The sequence below is a fragment of the Bos mutus genome, chromosome 14 (assembly GCF_027580195.1).
Source record: "Bos mutus isolate GX-2022 chromosome 14, NWIPB_WYAK_1.1, whole genome shotgun sequence".
Taxonomy (NCBI): domain Eukaryota; kingdom Metazoa; phylum Chordata; class Mammalia; order Artiodactyla; family Bovidae; genus Bos; species Bos mutus.
Window position 1 is genome coordinate 24159719 of NC_091630.1, and position 18060 is coordinate 24177778.

Genomic DNA, 18060 nt, shown 5'->3' on the forward strand with positions numbered 1-18060 from the left:
AAATTACTGTACAATTGGACTCTTTTAACATGCCAGCAAGATTATGCTCAAAATCTTTCAAGCTAGACTTCAACAGTACATAAACAGAACTTCCAGTCGTACAAGCTGGATTTAGAAAAGGCAAACGAACCAGAGCAAATTGCCAACATCTGTTGGATCATGAGAAAAGCATCTACTTCTGCTTCATTGACTACACCAAAGCCTTTGACTTGTGGATCACAGCAAACTGGAAAATTCTTAAAGAGATGGGAATACCAGGCCACCTTACCTGCCTCCTGAGAAACCTGTACGCAGATCAAGAAAAGTCAGAGTGAAAGTGGCTCAGTTATGTCTGACTCTTTGGGACCCCATGGACTACACAGTCCATGGAATTCTCTAGGCCAGAATACTGGAGTGGGTAGCCTTTCCCTTCCCCAGGGGATCTTCCCAACCCAGGGATTGAACCCAAATCTCCCACATTGCAGGCGAATTCTTTACCAGCTGCGCCACAAGGGAAGCCCAAGAATACTGGAGTGGTAGCCTATCCCTTCTCCAGTGGATTTTCCTGACCCAGGAATTGAACCGGGGTCTCCTGCAATGCAGGCAGATTCTTTACGAACTGAGCTATGAGGAAAGCCCTAAGCAGCATTTAGAACCAGACATAGAACAACTAATTAGTTCAAAATTGGAAAAGGAGTATGTATATAGCCACCCTGCTTGTGTCACTTATATGCAGAGTACAGCATGCGAAATGCCGGACTGGATGAAGCACAAGCTGGAATCAAGATTTCTAGGAAAAATATGAATAACCTCAGATAGGCAGATGACATCACCCTTATGGCAGAAAGCAAGGAGGAACTAAAGAGCCTCTTGATGAAGGTGAAAGAGGAGAGTGAAAAGCTGACTTAAAACTCAAAATTCAAAAAACTAAGATCATTATCCAGTCCTATCACTTACTGCAAATAGATGGGGGAAAAGCGAAAACAGTAACAGATTTTATTTTCTTGGACTCCAAAATCACGGTGGACAGTGATTACAGCCACAAAATTAAAAGACACTTGCTCCTTGGAAAAAAAGTTACGACAAACCTAGACAGCATATTAAAAAGCAGAGATATCACTTTGCCAACAAAGGTCTGTCTGGTCATAGCTCTATAGTTTTTCCAATATTCATGTGTGGATGTGAGAGTTAGACCGTAAAGAAGGCTGAGCCTGGAAGAATTGATGCTTTTGAACTGTGGTGCTGAGGAAGACTCTTGAGAGTCCCTTGGACTACAAGGAGATCAAACCAGTCAATGCTACAGGAAGTCAGTCCTGAATATTCATTGGAAGGACTGATGCTGAAGCTGAAACTCCAATACTTTGGCCACCTGATGCAAAGAACAGACTCATTGGAAAAGACCCTGATGCTGGGTAAGATGGAGGGCAAGAGAAGGAAGTGACAGAGCACTAGATGGTTGGATGGCATCCCCCATTCAGTGGACATGAGTTTGAGCAAACTCCAGAAGATGGTGAAGGACGGGGAAGCCTGGCATGCTGCAGTTCATGGGGTTGCAAAGAGTCGGACACGACTGAACAACTGAACAACAAATACACCCATGTAGGCATCACCACAACCTTTACCATAAACATTGGCCATCTCCAGAAGTTTCTCATCTCTTATTATTTTGTAATAACACAACATAAAATTAACCTTCTTAGCAAATTCTGAAGTATGTGTTTAGTACTGTGCTGTAGAGTAGGTCTCTGGTTCTAGGCTATTAAATGTTTTCATATTAGCTTTTAGCATGCAAGAGTAATTATGATCTGTTTTAACTATTACTAATATTAGCTGTGGATGTTAACTATCTCTGGAAAGTTTTGAACAGTGCTTTGATTTCTTTATTAATATTCATCCTCAGCTGGTAGCCAAAAGCTGTAGGCTGTAAAATTTCCATTAAAAATCCAAAATGTTACTTAATTTATGTTGTGAGAAGGGATGAATAATGAATGACTGTTTTATGATTTTTAAAATTAAAATATGTTTTTTAAAAGTGCTTCATTTTTATAGTCTGTCATTTTACTTTTGTAATGCTAAATTGGTATCTCCTTCAAGCTCTGGGGTATCTAGCAAAATTTAAATGACCTGGCATTACGTTTTCTGAGTAATATGAAAAAAGAAGGGATAGAAAGGAGATTTACTGAGCTCATTTTATGTATGCTAGGTAGGTATTACATTCATTAATTAGGAAGCATTTGGCTTCAAGAAATAAAAAATCACACTTAAAATAGCTTAGACGGTTGGTTTTTCTTTTTTAATTGAGGTGTAAATGACATATAACTTATTAGTGTCAGATGTATCACATTATGACTTCACATTTGCACATATTATGAAATGGTCACCACAGTAAATCTAGTTAATACATACTTAAAATTTTGTGATAAAATATTTTTAAAATCTACTCTCTTCAGTTCAGTTCAGTTCAGTTACTCAGTCGTGTCCGACTCTTTGTGACCCCATGAACCACAGCATGCCAGGCCTCCCTGTCCATCACCAACTCCCGGAGTCCACCCAAACCCATGTCCATTGAGTTGGTGATGCCATCCAACCATCTCAGCCTCTGTCATCCCCCTCTCCTCCTGCCCTCAATCTTTCCCAGCATCAGGGTCTTTTCAAATGAGTCAGCTCTCCGCATCAGGTGGCCAAAATATTGGAGTTTCAGCTTCAACATCATTCCTTCCAAAGAACACCCAGGACTGATATCCTTTAGAATGGACTGGTTGGATCTCCTTGCAGTCCAAGGGACTCTCAAGAGTCTTCTCCAACACCACAGTTCAAAAGCATCAGTTCTTCAGCACTCAGCCTTCTTTATAGTCCAACTCACATCCATACATGACTACTGGAAAAACCATAGCCTTGACTAGACGGATCTTTGTAGACAAAGTAACATCTCTGCTTTTGAAGATGCTATCTAGGTTGGTCATAACTTTCCTTCCAAGGAGTAAGCGTCTTTTAATTTCATGGCTGCAGTCACCATCTGCAGTGATTTTGGAGTCCAGAAAAATAAAGTCAGCCACTGTTTCCACTGTTTCCCCATCTATTTGCCATGAAGTGATGGGACCGGATGCCATGATCTTCATTTTCTGAATGTTGAGCTTTAAGCCAACTTTTTCACTCTCCTCTTTCACTTTCATCAAGAGGCTCTTTAGTTCTTCTTTACTTTCTGCCATAAGGCTGATGTCATCTACTCTCTTAGCAACTTTCAAATATGTGTTGCAGTATTAACCATAGTCTCCATGTTGACTATACAGTTCTTATGACCTATTTATATTTTATAATTTGGCCCCCTTCATTCATTTTGCCCACCCCAGCATCCCCCCAGTGGCAACCACCAGTCTGTTCTCTTGTATCTATGAACTTCATTCTTTGTTTTAAATTCCACATATACATGAAGTCTGTGGTATTTATCTTTATTTGAATGTTTCACTTAGCTAATGAACTCAAGGTCCAGCCAATACTGTCTCAAATGATGAGGTTTCAATCTTTATTTTGGCTAAGTAGTATTCCATTGCATATGTGTACCACATTTTCTTTATCCATTCATTGATGGACACTTAGGTTGTTTCCATATCCTTGTTGTTCAGTCACTTAAGTCTGCTCTTCGGGACCCCATGACCTGCAGCATGCCAGGCGGCTCTGTCCTCCACTGTCTCCTGGAGTTTGCCCAGACTCATGTCCATTGAGTAATGGATGCCATCTCATCCTCTGCCACCCACTTCTCCTCTTGCCTTTAATCCTTCCCGTATCTTTTCCCTTATCTTAGTTATTATAAATAATGCTGCAGTGATTATGGTGGTACATACATCTTTTTTAAAAATTAGTTTTCATTCTTCAGATAAATAACCAGGAGTGGAATTGCTGGATCGTACAATAGTTCTATTTTTAATTTTTTTTAAGAACCTCCATATACTGTTTTTCATAGTAGCTATACCAGTTTATCGATACAATCCAGTCCCACCAATAGTGCACAAGGGGGGGTCTCCGTTTTCTTCATATTTTCTCCTATGTTTCTTATATCTTGTTTTTTTGATAATAGCCATTCTAACTGGTGTGACATGATAGTTCATTGTGGTTTAATTGTTTTTCAAAGTATAGTCCCCAGACCAGCAGCAGCAGTAGTATCTAGGAATTGTTTAAAAAGTTAAGGAAATTCACTGGTGGTCTAGTGGTTGGGATTCTGTGCTCTTCCTGCTGAGGACCCAGGTTCAGTCCTTGGTGCTGCTGCTGCTAAGTCACTTCAGTCATGTCTGACTCTGTGTGACAGCATAGACGGCAGCCACCAGGCTCCCCTGTCCCTGGGATTCTCCAGGCAAGAACACTGGAGTGGGTTGCCATTTCCTTCTCCAATGCATTAAAGTGAAAAGTGAAAGTTAAGTCGCTCAGTTGTGTCCGACTCTTAGCGACCCCATGGACTGCAGCCTACCAGGCTCCTCTGTCCATGGGATTTTCCAGGCAAAGTACTGGAGTGGGGTGCCATTGCCTTCTCCGTCAGTCCTTGGTAGGGGAGCTAAAATCCCATAAGCTGTGGCACACCAGAAAATTAAAAAGTCCATTCTCAGGCTCCACTGCAGTCTACTTATCAGAAACTGGTTTTGGAGCCCAGTGTTCTGTTTTAACAAATGTTGCAAGTGATTCTGACATAGCTAAAATTTTGGAGCCACTGGTTTAGATCTTTAAGAGCCCATCCTGTCTCGACATGAAGCCAGTTTTCTCAGAAACATGGCTGAAAGATACCTTAACAAAATCAAAGCTGTATTAGGGAGAAGGTGTGAGGATGTATACTAAGACAAAATAGGCTATCCTATGCATGGTGTGTGTATATATATGTGTTATATATATATATATATATATGTATGTATGTATGTATGTATTTTAACCAGCTAGACAGCATATTAAAAAGCAGAGATGTTACTTTGCCAACGAAGGTCCGTCTAGTCAAAACTATGGTTTTTACAGTAGTCATGTATGAATATGGTAGTTGGACTATAAAGAAAGCTGAGCGCCGAAGAATTGATGCTTTTGAACAGTGGTGTTGGAGAACACTCTTGAGAGTCCCTTGGACTGCAAGGAGATCCAACCAGTCCATCCTGAAAGAAATCAGTCCTGAATATTCATTGGAAGGACTGATGCTGAAGCTGCAACTCCAGTACTTTGGCCACCTGATGGGAAGAACTGACTCATTTGAAAAGACCCTGATGCTGGGAAAGATTGAAAGTGGGAGGAGAAGGGGACAACAGAGGATGAGATGGTTGGATGGCATCACCGACTCAACGGACGTGAGGTCAAGTAAACTCTGGGAGTTGGTGATGGACAGTGAGGCTTGGCGTGCTGTGGTCCATGGGGTCACAAAGAGTCAGACACTACTGAGGGACTGAACTGAACTGATGCATGGTGTGTGTGTATATATATATTTTAAAATCTCATTTAAACCACGTTTTGGTGTGCATATTTTTAGTTATAGAAATTCTGACTGGAAGTAATGATAGGTTTTCAAAATAGCATCCCACTACCACCAAATTATTTAATGTTTGTTTTATGTGTGAGGCAGTGCAGAGATGGGAGTTGGTGACCACAGTTCACTGTATATGTAAGAGGACTCTGTATTGTACAGATGGTGTAGAGATGGTTATAGTGTGTCTATGAGGGGTTGTGGGAGAGAGATCTTAGGGTAAGTGTGATGTAGAGCTGGTTGGGAAGATACAGGTGTGGCTGGTGTGAGTGGCAGGGTGGATGTTCATCAGAGGTGTACTGTGTCCTATGCATGCACATCCTGGAATGTGGAGAAAGATGTGTGGGTGTGGGTATGGTACAGTGCGTATACTAGAAAAGTGGTTGTGTACGTGTGAAGGGCGGCCTTGTGTGCACAGCTTTGTGTGTACACACAGCAAGGTAAAGGGGGAAGAGCAGGTTTAATTTAAAATGGAAGAAATATTCAGTGTATCATTATGATACATTCAGTGTATTATTTACCTCTAGCTAAAAGTCAGGTAATTTAGATATTTTTTGTTTATAGTCATAATAATAATCTTAAAAATTGAGTTACATTCAGGATACCCCTTGTTAGTGAAGTATATACCTAGGCATAATAGATAATAATTACTTTTTCAAGAAACTAAGTGTTAGGAAACGCAGTTTAAAAATGGGCTGTGTAATACTCAGAGGAATTTTCAGGTCACAGTGAATATTTGTATAAGATTTATTTGTAGTAGACTGGCTTCGTTTTTATAGTCACTCTGAAAGTTTGAAGGGTCCTCAAAGGATATTTTAATGCTTAAAAATACATAAAAGACGAAATGTTATAAGGATTCTTAGACATAAATAAGGCACAATTTTATGACTGTAGAAACAGATAATAAAATGTTAATTGAAGTCATTTGTGTACTTTGGAAGGGATTCTGGAAACTGTACTGATTACTTTTTTTATGACTGAGGTATTTTTAGTGTATTTCTTAATGTACTGGTGTTTGGAAATACATGCTCTGTATCTTTAAACCTTTGAGTCCTTTCTTTGCACATTTGGGTACAGTGCAACCAAACTTAAACATGGGAAATCCTCTCTTCCCTCCCCAACTTAACAGTCTCCACTCAGGACTATCTTTGCAATGGATACTACTTAGTGATTAGCTCTCTGTCTTGTCAATCAAATCGTTGTCTCCAGCAAACTGTTTTGTCACTGTAGTAGGGCTCTTGTGCTGGAAATGGATCTTTGACAGAGGAAGAATGCTTTTTAAAACAGTTCTTAGGAGATGATGTAACTTAATTTGTCCTGGAAACGAAATGTCTCGCCTCTGGTATGGGAAAAAAGGGAAAAGGCATCAACCAATTAATCAAAAATATACTCTGGTAAATCTTAGTCAATGATTTCAATTTCTGTATTTACTAGTCTTTTTATGGTGACATTCTGCAGAATTATGCAATTTTAAATTTTAAACATAAAGAATACTTACAGAATTCAAAATTGTATGATTGTAAAAAAGTACCTTCAAGTTATTTCTGCTAATCCTAAATATCTTCAAAAGGAAATAAGTAAGGGACTATGATTTTGGTTTGTCAAAGTGTTCTGGTTTTCCTGTTTTGCATCAGCAGGAAGTTATAGACTTTTTATTACTGTCTTAATTTTCAAGTTAAGCTTTGTAGGAAAATACTCAGAATTTTGTTTTCCTTAAAAATGAGTAAATTTTTGTTTTGCTTAAAAATAAGTAGACCCTTCTTAATGAATTTCTATTTTATTGATTGGATCCCAATCCAAATACATTTATAATTTAGTGTATGAAGATTATTGTTTTAGCCATATAAGACCTTTTTTCAGCTATCCAAAAAGTTTCAAGCATTACTGCCTAATACAAAACTCTAAATAATATTCTAACAAAGAAAAATCTTATTCAACCTTACTGTTATAAGACTCCTGGGTATTTTTTGGTGTAAGTATTTATGCATTATTTGTTAGAAAATGTATAACAGTTGTTCTTTCTTTGGTAGTTTAGGATTATATCTTGCCTTATGAATGTTCATTTTATTTGTATTATAGTCGTAGGTGATTTAAATGGGACTGGATATATACTTAGACCCGAGTGACTTTGAAAGTTGCACCCAGCAGCTTGCCACTCTCAATTGTGTAAAAATATCAAAATGATTTCTATTAGTAGTGTTTTAATTTGGCTGAGAGTACTTTGTTAAATCTTTTTATTTTTAAGTTGACGATTTCAAGTTTTTGTTTATGAAACATCACCACAGAGGGTTTAGTCATCTGAAAATGACTGGATTTGTTAAAATTCTGATCAGATTAGCCAATTAACAGTTTTTTTTTTTAAACCAAGAACAATGATGCTATGCATATATTTTTAATTTGCAGTTTGAATTAACATTTATCATTAGTTTGCTAATACTGTAATATAGTTCATTACAAATATAGGCAAAATGTGGATATTTTAAACTTTGTAGGTCATTATAATGTACATCACACATTTATTACAGTCACAGATTCATTTTCAACCTTATAGTAAGGTGTTACATGATTTTGTCATATGAGAGCATGCTTCTCATTGGTCCTTAGCTCTGCACATAATTAGAGTTTATATATAATACTTCATTTAACCTTCTCAATAAGTTGCAAAGTCAGTAGTATCACTTGGCATTTTACAGGTGAGAAAATTCATATGGACATTACTGAACTAAGCTGTCCTGGAGAACAGAGACAGCTCATCCCTAGCATATTCATTACCTCACTAGGATGTCTTTGAGAGTTTTATAAGATGGTACAATATAGTATAATGTGTTTTGGTGTGTAGACAAGCTCAGGTCCCCATTTTCTAACTGTTTTCCTTGCTTTGGAGTAGAAATCCCAGAAGCTGTAGGGTAGGAGAAAGGCTTAAGAAAATTTGCCATTTGCAACAACATGGATGAACCTAGAGGGTATTATGCTTAAGTGAAAGTTAGAGAAAAACAAATACTGTATGTTATCACTTGCATATGGAATCTAAAATGTAAAACAAAGTAGTTAATATGACAAAGAAGAAACCATTTTATAGATACAGAGAACAGGGAATATAGCTGATATTTTATAATAATTATAAATGGATTACAATCTATAAAAATTTTTGAATCACTGTTGTACACAGTGATTGATAAAGTCAAGCATGCTTCATCAATATGGTTCTCACTTAAGCTAACTGGACAGATTTTACTTCATTCTGTATATTTTAGAGTATATTCTACCTATTAGTCCTGTTAGTTCCAAAGATGGCTTTTGCCAGTGTCTCTGTCCCCAAGGTGAACTTCTTTTGCTCCCTGCCTCTACAGAACTCCAAAATCTGCAAGCAGATCTAACTCTGGCTCCTTTCAAATTACTGTTTCTGTCCCAAGTCTTTCAGAGTATGTGTGCTCTTTTAAGGCTGAAGTCTTCTTTTTCCTACAACTCTCTGGGTCTCCTGAAAGGAAACCCCACTGGTCTTCAGAGATATTCTGGTGGCTCGGTTTTTCTAGCAGAGAACGCCCACGTTCGGGAACCTGGTGTGGGACTCAGACTCCTTTAGAGAGAACTTCTGCAGTTATAGTTAGCCTTCTGTTTCTGGTTCACCTACCAAAGGTATGGTCTGCACTATACCCTCTTGCCCATCTTCATTATATCTTCAGTTGTTAAAGATCTTTTCTGGTAGGTTCCAGTCTGTTTCACTGATAGTTGTTCTGTGAATAATTCTGATTTTGCTGTGCTCATGTGCTCAGCGTCTTTCTACTCAGCCATCTTGCTGTCTTATTTTTAAAGGCTGTTGCAGAGTTTATTCTGATGTATGATGTAAATTTAATAATTTACTTAAAGCTGTTTATATATTTAGTATACCCATATACTCTGCCTTTTTTGTGTTTGTCAATAAATTGTAATTGACATGAAGATTTATAAGCACATTTTATAAGGGTGTAAGCTTAATCACATTAAAGTCACAAAATATTAACTATTTTTTGTATTTGTTTAATATTTAAAATATTAAACATCACTTTTCTCTGTCAATTATTCACTAGATTTTGTCATATTTCCCTTTTTTTGTTGTTCCCTAGACCCTCATATATGCCAAGATAAATTTCTTTTTTATATTTTAGGCTTTTATGTTTAAAAACACATGATGAATTATTTATGTCTGTGTAGAAATTAGCTCACAGCTAGAATTTTAAGAAAAACAAATTTAAATGTAAAGCTCTTTCCAGTGACCTCAGCTGAAGAATGATTATAATACAGATAAAAAAGTTACTTATACTAACACTATACATGTACCATGAGTTTTTTAAATTGAATCCTCAAACTGTGGAATATTGCCACTTTCACCTTCATTTTACAAAACAGAGACATAAGATAGTCATATTGCAACCAGAAGTCGGGGCTGTGGTTTGAATCCAGCCATTCTGTTCTGGCTCTAGGCTGTGCTCTCAAATTCTTTGCTGTATTTGCTCTCAAAATCGTCAGAATATAACCAGGAGAAGGGGGTTGACATTTATTTTGTACATTTATTGTATCAGTTTCTACTTTATATATATCTTATACATACTGTTATTTATTCCTCATAAAGTGCCTAAGATCATTTTCATTCGAAAAACCAGAAATAGATTAAGTTTGATTGCTCAAGTTCACCCAACTAATATAATCAGCCTTCCTTATCTGCCACTTCTGCCTTCTATGGTTCTGCATTTACAGATTCAGCCAACCACAGATCAGCAGTATTTAGGAAAAAATTCCAGAAAGTTCCAAAAGGCAAAACTTGAATTTGCCACATGCTGGCAACTATTTCCATAGCATTTATATTGTATTTACAACTATTTACATAGCATTTACACTGTATTAGGTATTGTAAGTAATATACTGGAGAAGGAAATGGCAATCCACAGCAGTTTTCTTGCCTGGAGAACCCATGGACAGGAGAGCCTGGTGGGCTACAGTCCATGGGGTCACAACAAGTCGGAAATGACTGAAGCGACGTAGCATAGCACAGCACAGGTAATATATAGTTGATTTAAAGTATATGAGAGGGGTGTGCATAGATATATGCAAATACTTTGTCATTTTCTGTAATGACATCCATAGATTTTGGTTTCAGTGACAGTTTCTGGAACTGATCCCTTAGGCATATGTAGGAATGACTGTTAAAGAGAATCAGAATTACAACAGAGGAGTTTTACAGCTAAACCCAGGATTCTTTCTGCCATACTGCGTTTCCTATCTATAATACATATTCATGGGAAGTTTAACAAGTGGTTATATATGCCTTATTGTATAAACCTTCTGCTCTCTGGTTACAACGTAATTGAAAAAAGGACATATACAGATATATTCAGCGTAGAATATTTTATTTGACTTCAGTAGTTGAAAAGCATATTTGTTAGTATATAAGTTGTGAGACCTAATGATAAAATGAGTCTCTTTGATCCCACTCACTCACTTACTCACTATCCAACTTAAGAACTAGAATGTTACCAATGAACCAGTATCATCCTGTGTGTTCTTTCTCTTTCTCATTTCATGTCACTTCCAGGCTGGTAGCCACCTCCCTGAATTTTGTTACCGTTTCCCTGCTTTTCTTTAATTATCAGATTTTATTTTTTGGAGCAAAGTTTACAGAAAACTTGAATGGAAAGTACAGAGAGTTCCCATATACCCCCTTTATCTCCAAACACAGTACCCCTATTATTTACATCTTGTATTAATGTGGTACATGTTATATTGTATAAACTAATATTATTATACATCATTACTCAAAGTCTATAGTTTGCTTTGGGGTTCATTCTTTGTGTTACACATTCTATGGAATGACATGTATCTGCCATTACAGAATGATGCAGTGTAGTTTTCATTACCTTCAAAATACCTGTGCTCTGTTCATTTCTCCTTTGCTCCACCTGAAGACCAGGTAACCACTGATGTTTTTACTCTTTCTATAGTTTTGCCTTTTCCAGAGTATCATATGGTTGGAATCAAACCATATGTAGCCTTTCGTATTAGCTTCTTTCAGTTAGTAAGATGAATTTAGGGCTCCTCCCTGTCTTTTCATGGCTTGATAGCTCATTTCTTTTTAGTGCTGACTTTTAATATTGGACTTCCCTTGTGGATCAGCTGGTAAAGAATCAGCCTGCAATGTGGGAGACCTGGGTTCTGTCCCTGGGTTGGAAAGATCCCTTGGAGAAGGGAAAGGGTACCCACTCCAGTGTTCTGGCCTGGAGAATTCCATGGACTATAGGCCATAGTATCACAAAGAGTCGACATCACTGAGCGACTTTCACTTTAATATTCCATTGTTTTAACATACCATAGTTTGTTAATCTGTTCACCTACTGGAGAACATTTTGGTCACTTCCAAGTTTTGACACTTAAAGAAAAGATTGTTATAAACATTTGTGTTCAGATATTATGTGGACATAAATTTTCAGCTCATTTAGGTAAATACCAGGGAGTGTGATTGCTGGATTATAAAAGTGTATTTTTAGTTTTGTAAGAAACTGCGAAATGGTTTTCCAAAGTGACTGTACTGTTTTGTCCTTTACCAACAATAAATGAGAGTTCCTACTGCTCCTCATCATCACCAGCATTTAATGTTATCAATGCTTTCATCCTGAAGACGTTTATAAGTAGTATCCCATTGTTTCTTTAATTTGCGTTTCCCAGATGACATATAACAGAGCATCTTTTCATAGTCTTGTTTGTCTGCTCAGATGTTTAGTTCATGTTTTTTTCTCTCATTGTTTTTAAGTTCTTCGAATATTTTGGATAACATATGTATCAGATATAAATCTGGCAAAGATTTTCTCCCAGCCTGTGGATCATTTTTGTATTCTCTGGACAGTGTCCATCACAGGCCAGTTGTTTTTAGTTATAATGAAATGCAGCTTGCTTTTGGTGTTTTATCTAAAAAGGCATCCAAACGCAAGGGCACCTAGATATTTTTCTGTGTTATCTTCTAGTTATTTTATAGTTTTGCATTTTACATTTGGGTTTAAGATCCATTTTCAGTTAATTTTTGTGAAAAAGTGTGAAGACTTTGTCCAGTTTAACTTTTTTGCATGTGGATGTCCAGTCGTTGCAGCACTCTTTGGTAAAGACCATTCTTCATGGTGTTATCTTTGCTTCTTTGTCAACAATCAGTTGACTGTACTTGCCTATATCTAGAGTCTGTATCTTCCATTCCATTGATCTGTTCTTTTATCAATATCCAGTCTTGACTATAGTAAGTCTTGAAGTTGAGTAGTGTTAGTCCTTCAGTTTTCTTCTTTTCCTTCATTATTGTGTTGGCATTGGGATCTTTATACATAAAATCAGTTGCATATATCCACAGAATGACTGAATAGGATTTTAATTGGAATTGTGTTGTCTATAAACCAAGTTGGGAAGAACTGATATTTTTTCTGTACTAAAATAAATAGTATTATTTTACATTTCAGATTCCCATTACTCATTGCTGATATATAGAAAAGCAGTTGACTTTTGTATATTAACCTTATATCCAGCTAACCTGCAACAATTGCTTATTAATTCCATTGGTTTTTGTCGATTTTTTTAGAATTGTGCTTAGAGTTTAATTCCATCCTTCCCACCTGTATACCTTTTATTTCCTTTTCTTGTTTTACTGTGTTAGCTAGGTCTTCCTAGAATATTGAGTAAGAGTTGAAAAGTATTTTAATTGTAGGACTTTTTTTTATTAGGTATTCTTTATCAAGTTTCAGGTGTTACTCTCTATTTCTAGGTTGCTGAGAGTGTTTATAGTGCACGTGAGATTTTGACTAATGCTTTTTCTGCATCTATTTATGTTAATTTTCATATATTGAAATATCTTGCATATCCCTTGCATGTGTGCTGTGCTAGGTCACTTCAGTCGTGTCTGACTCTTTGCAACCCTCTGGACCATAGCCCACCAGGCTCCTCTGTCCATGGGATTCTCCAGGCAAGAATACTGGAGTGGGTTGCCATGTCTTCCTCCATGGGATCTTCCCAACCCAGGGATTGCACCCACGACTCTTAAGTCTTCTGCATTGGTAGGCAGGTACTTTACCACTGGTACCACCTGGGAAACCCCTATCCTTTAACATACCTGCAATTAAATCCCACTCGGTCACTGTATATAAATCTTTTTTTACATGTTATTAGATTTATTTGTTGAGGGGTTTTTGCATGTATGTTCATCAGAGATAGTGATCTGTAGTTTGTCTTTCTTGGTATGTCTTTATTTTTTATTAGTGTAATGCTGCCCTCATCAAATGAGTTGGAAAGTATTTTCTCTGCTTTTATTTTTTGGAAGAGATTGTAGAGAATTGCTATAATTTATTCCTGAAAGGTTTGATTGAATTCAGTAGTGAATCTGTCTAGATTCATTAGAGATGCTCCAGAGCTAGAGATCATGCCACTTTGGGTTCCTTTGTAAGCACAAACTCAGCTGTGATGAGGTATGAATGTTTCCTTTGCAGAAGTCAGTATCATATTGGCCAGAATGAAAGTCTGTTAATTTTCCCTTTTTTTCTATTATCCTGTCTGTCATAGCTTTCAACAAGTTTGAATGGCTTTTGATAGAGTTACCTTAATGTTTATTGGTAGCTAATTTATTTTAGTTGGCTAGAACTAGGTCTGGTACTTTATGTTTTACAAGACTATAAATTATTAATTAATTAATTTAGTAGATATAGAGCTACTCCAGAGGATCTGTTTCTTCTTGTATGAATTTAGTGTTTTGTGTCTTTCAATGAATTGGTCCATTTCATCTAGGTTTTCAAATTTGAAAGTGTAGAGTTGTTTATAATATTCCATTATTATCAACAGTGATGGCCTCCATATATGATATAATTTATTTGTATGTTCTCTTTTTTCAATTTTATTAGCCTGACTAAAGATTTAAATTACAACTATTGAAAACAGTAGTTGTAATTTAAGGCAAAAAGAAGCAAAGTTTTAACATAATCCAAGTCTTATTTTGTAGTAAAGACTTTGTCATATATTATGAAATGTAGAACAGAGTTTTAGGTAGTTACAGGATGCTATTGTATTCCCTTTTTTGTTAGCTACAACAGCTCAACTTTAATTTCCTCCTTTTAAAAAATATTTTTGGATATCAAAGTAAATATAAATAGCATTGTTAGTAACATTTTTCTTTCTACATTATCTCCCTTTACTAAGGAATAAAAGAAGGAGTAAATGAGAAATGAAACTTCCACATTCACAGATATCTCTGTTAGTCTGCAAGGCAGTTGGGGGAAGGGAGATTTGTTTACAGATAATCCTAAGGGGAAATTCAAGAAAGAGAACTGTTGAAGCCAAGCAAAAGACACTCAGTTGTGTCCTTCCTACTCTCTGCAACCCCATGGACTATAGCCTGCCAGGCTCCTCTGTCCATGGAATTCTCCAGGCAAAAATACTGGAGTAGGTTTCCATTCCCTTCTCCAAGGGATCTTCCCAACCCAGGGATCAAACCCGGGTCTACCACATTGCAGGCATGTTCTTTACTGTCTGAGCCACCAGGGAAGCCCAAGAGAACTCTTAGACCGAAGCATTGCTCTTTCTTTCTAGGAAAACGTGTTCTTATTCACGACATTTACAGCAACTATACATTTCCTCTTTTTTCAGCTTTTCTTCTTAGCTGTGTGTCTCACTGTAATAGAGATGAGTGGATTTCATTCTGCCTTTAGGTTTGTAATTTGTTGAAAGTAAATGCTTAGGCAAACACTTTGTGAGAGTCCTTTGTCAAGCAGTTCCTACATATGGGATTTAGCAGTGTATCCAAACCACTTTGCACCTTAAGAAATGACTTTCTAGCCAGACGGCTAATACACTTTTAGTTACAAGGTCTTGAAATAGAGGAAAACAATAGAATGGGAAAGACTAGAGATCTCTTCAAGAAAATTAGAGATACCAAGGGAATATTTCATGCAAAGATGGGCTCGATAAAGGACAGAAATGGTATGGACCTAACAGAAGCAGAAGATATTAAGAAGAGGTGGCAAGAATACACAGAAGAACTATACAAAAAAGATCTTCACGACCCAGATAATCACAATGGTGTGACCACTCACCTAGAGCCAGACATCCTGGAATGTGAAGTCAAGTGGGCCTTAGAAAGCATCACTACAAACAAAGTTAGTGGAGGTGATGGAATTCCAGTGGAGCTATTTCGAATCCTGAAAGATGATGCTGTGAAAGTGATGCACTCAATATGCCAGCAAATTTGGAAAACTCAGCAGTGGCCACAGGACTGGAAAAGCTCAGTTTTCATTCCAATCCCAAAGAAAGGCAATGCTAAAGAATGCTCAAACTACCGCACAATTACACTCATCTCACATGCTAGTAAAGTAATGCTCAAAATTATCCAAGCCAGGCGTCAACAGTACATGAACCGTGAACTTCCAGATGTTCAAGCTGGTTTCAGAAAAGGCAGAGGAACCAGAGATCAAATTGCCAACATCCACTGGATCATGGAAAAAGCAAGAGAGTTCCAGAAAAACATCTATTTCTGCTTTATTGACTATGCCAAAGCCTTTGACTGTGTGGATCACAACAAACTGGAAAATTCTTCATGAGATGGGAATACCAGACTACCACCTGACCTGCCTGTTGAGAAACCTATATGCAGGTCAGGAAGCAACAGTTAGAACTGGACATGGAACAACAGACTGGTTCCAAGTAGGAAAAGGAGTACATCAAGGCTATATATTGTCACCCTGCTTATTTGAATTCTATGGAGAGTACATCATGAGAAACGCTGGGCTGGAAGAAGCACAAGCTGGAATCAAGATTGCCGGGAGAAATATCAATAACCTCAGATGTGCAGATGACACCACCCTTATGGCAGAAAGTGAAGAGGAACTAAAAAGCCTCTTGATGAAAGTGAAAGAGAAGAGTGAAAAAGTTGGCTTAAAGCTCAACATTCAGAAAATGAAGATCATGGCATCTGGTCCCACCACTTCATGGGAAACAGATGGGGAAACAGTGGAAACAGTGTCAGACTTTTTGTTTCTGGGCTCCAAAATCACTGCAGATGGTGATTGCAGCCATGAAATTAAAAGACGCTTACTCCTTGGAAGGGAAGTTATGACCAACCTAGATAGCATATTCAAAAGCAGAGACATTACTTTGCCAACAAAGGTCCGTCTAGTCAAGGCTATGGTTTTTCCAGTGGTCGTGTATGGATGTGAGAGTTGGACTGTCAAGAAAGCTGAGTGCCGAAGAATTGATGCTTTTGAACTATGGTGTTGGAGAAGACTGTTGAGAGTCCCTTGGACTCCAAGGAGATCCAACGAGTCCATTCTAAAGGAGATCAGTCCTGGGTGTTCTTTGGAAGAAATGATGCTAAAGCTGAAACTCCAGTACTTTGGCCACCTCATGTGAAGGGTTGAGTCATTGGAAAAGACTCTGATGCTGGGAGGGATTGGGGGCAGGAGGAAAAGTGGACGACAGAGGATGAGATGGCTGGATGGCATCACTGACTCGATGGATGTGAGTTTGAGTGAACTCCAGGAGTTGGTGTTGGACAGGGAGGCCTGGCGTGCTGCGATTCATGGGGTCGCAAAGAGTTGGACACGACTGAGCGACTGAACTGAACTTAACTGATTTCCTCAACTGTGTACTTTAATACTTGGGAGTATGATACAGGACATTTTGTAGCAATCTGTCCATTTTCTACTTAGGTTTAATCTTTTGGATAAAACAATACTTTCTGTACATGGATTATGATTTACTAAGGGGTTAAAAGTTAATTTGAGACTAATTTCAGATCCACTATATATACTAGGAATCTGTATCTCTTTATTCATTTTGATAGGGGGAAGTATATTTCTTTAGTTGCTGGAGGAGATAGATGGGCCTAAGGCTGAGCAGCTGGAGTTTGTTCTTTATGGGCAGATACTCCAAGATGAAGACAATAGCAGGAAGAAGGAGTATCTGAGCCTTGCCCAGAATAAAGCTAATAAACCATATATTCCTCATTCTCAAAGTCAGAGACCTTCCTGACTACACGTGCACAGAAAGGCTCCTCAAAGGTCAAAAGGGGTGGGGGTGTCTCTCCACAGTAGGTGACGTCCATCTACCCATAGGCCTCTTTGCAAGAATCCATCTTGTCTAAGAGATGTGTGAACACACATGGAAAATCCGTGGGATAAGCCAGATACAGTTTCAGAACCAGGCAAAGCAAGGTGATTGGCCAAAGGAAGCCCAGAAGAGAATGCCCCTTACGACTGTTCAAACTACCATGAACGCGAGATGTGCTCTCTGAGTTCACTGATGTGAGTGTATTCATAACATACCCTTTTTCCTCCTAATAAACACTGTACTTGTTTCACTACATTTTGTCTCTCTTTCGGAATTCGTTTATATAGAGCCCATGAGTCAAGGGCCTTGTCGCTGGCCACTGTGCCTGGTGGTCCAGTGGCTAGGATTCTGCGTTATCACTGCCACAACGTGACTTCAGTCTCTGGCCAGGGAACCAAAATACTGCTTCAGGCCAAGGCCATCCGAGATCATCGTCATTTGATTTCAAGTCTTTCTTCTTTATTAGTTTACCTGCACTTTTGACACTGTTGTATATC

The 18060-nt window shown here is 37.8% G+C and overlaps 1 protein-coding gene across 7 annotated transcripts in view; it reads left to right on the forward strand.

The window, feature by feature from the left end:
* Nucleotides 1-18060, forward strand: part of OXR1 (oxidation resistance 1) — a 550155-nt gene that overhangs the window by 519468 nt on the left and 12627 nt on the right. The window contains exon 1 of one of the 7 annotated variants that reach the window (XM_005894622.3): nucleotides 6708-6861. The exons of 5 other annotated variants lie outside the window; for them this stretch is intronic. In XM_005894622.3, the coding sequence (XP_005894684.2) occupies nucleotides 6796-6861 (66 nt within the window). In that variant the 5' untranslated portion in view covers nucleotides 6708-6795. Of the gene's footprint in view, nucleotides 1-6707; nucleotides 6862-18060 lie in introns of those variants that run through there. One more of the 7 variants, XM_005894621.3, reaches the window with a different exon arrangement.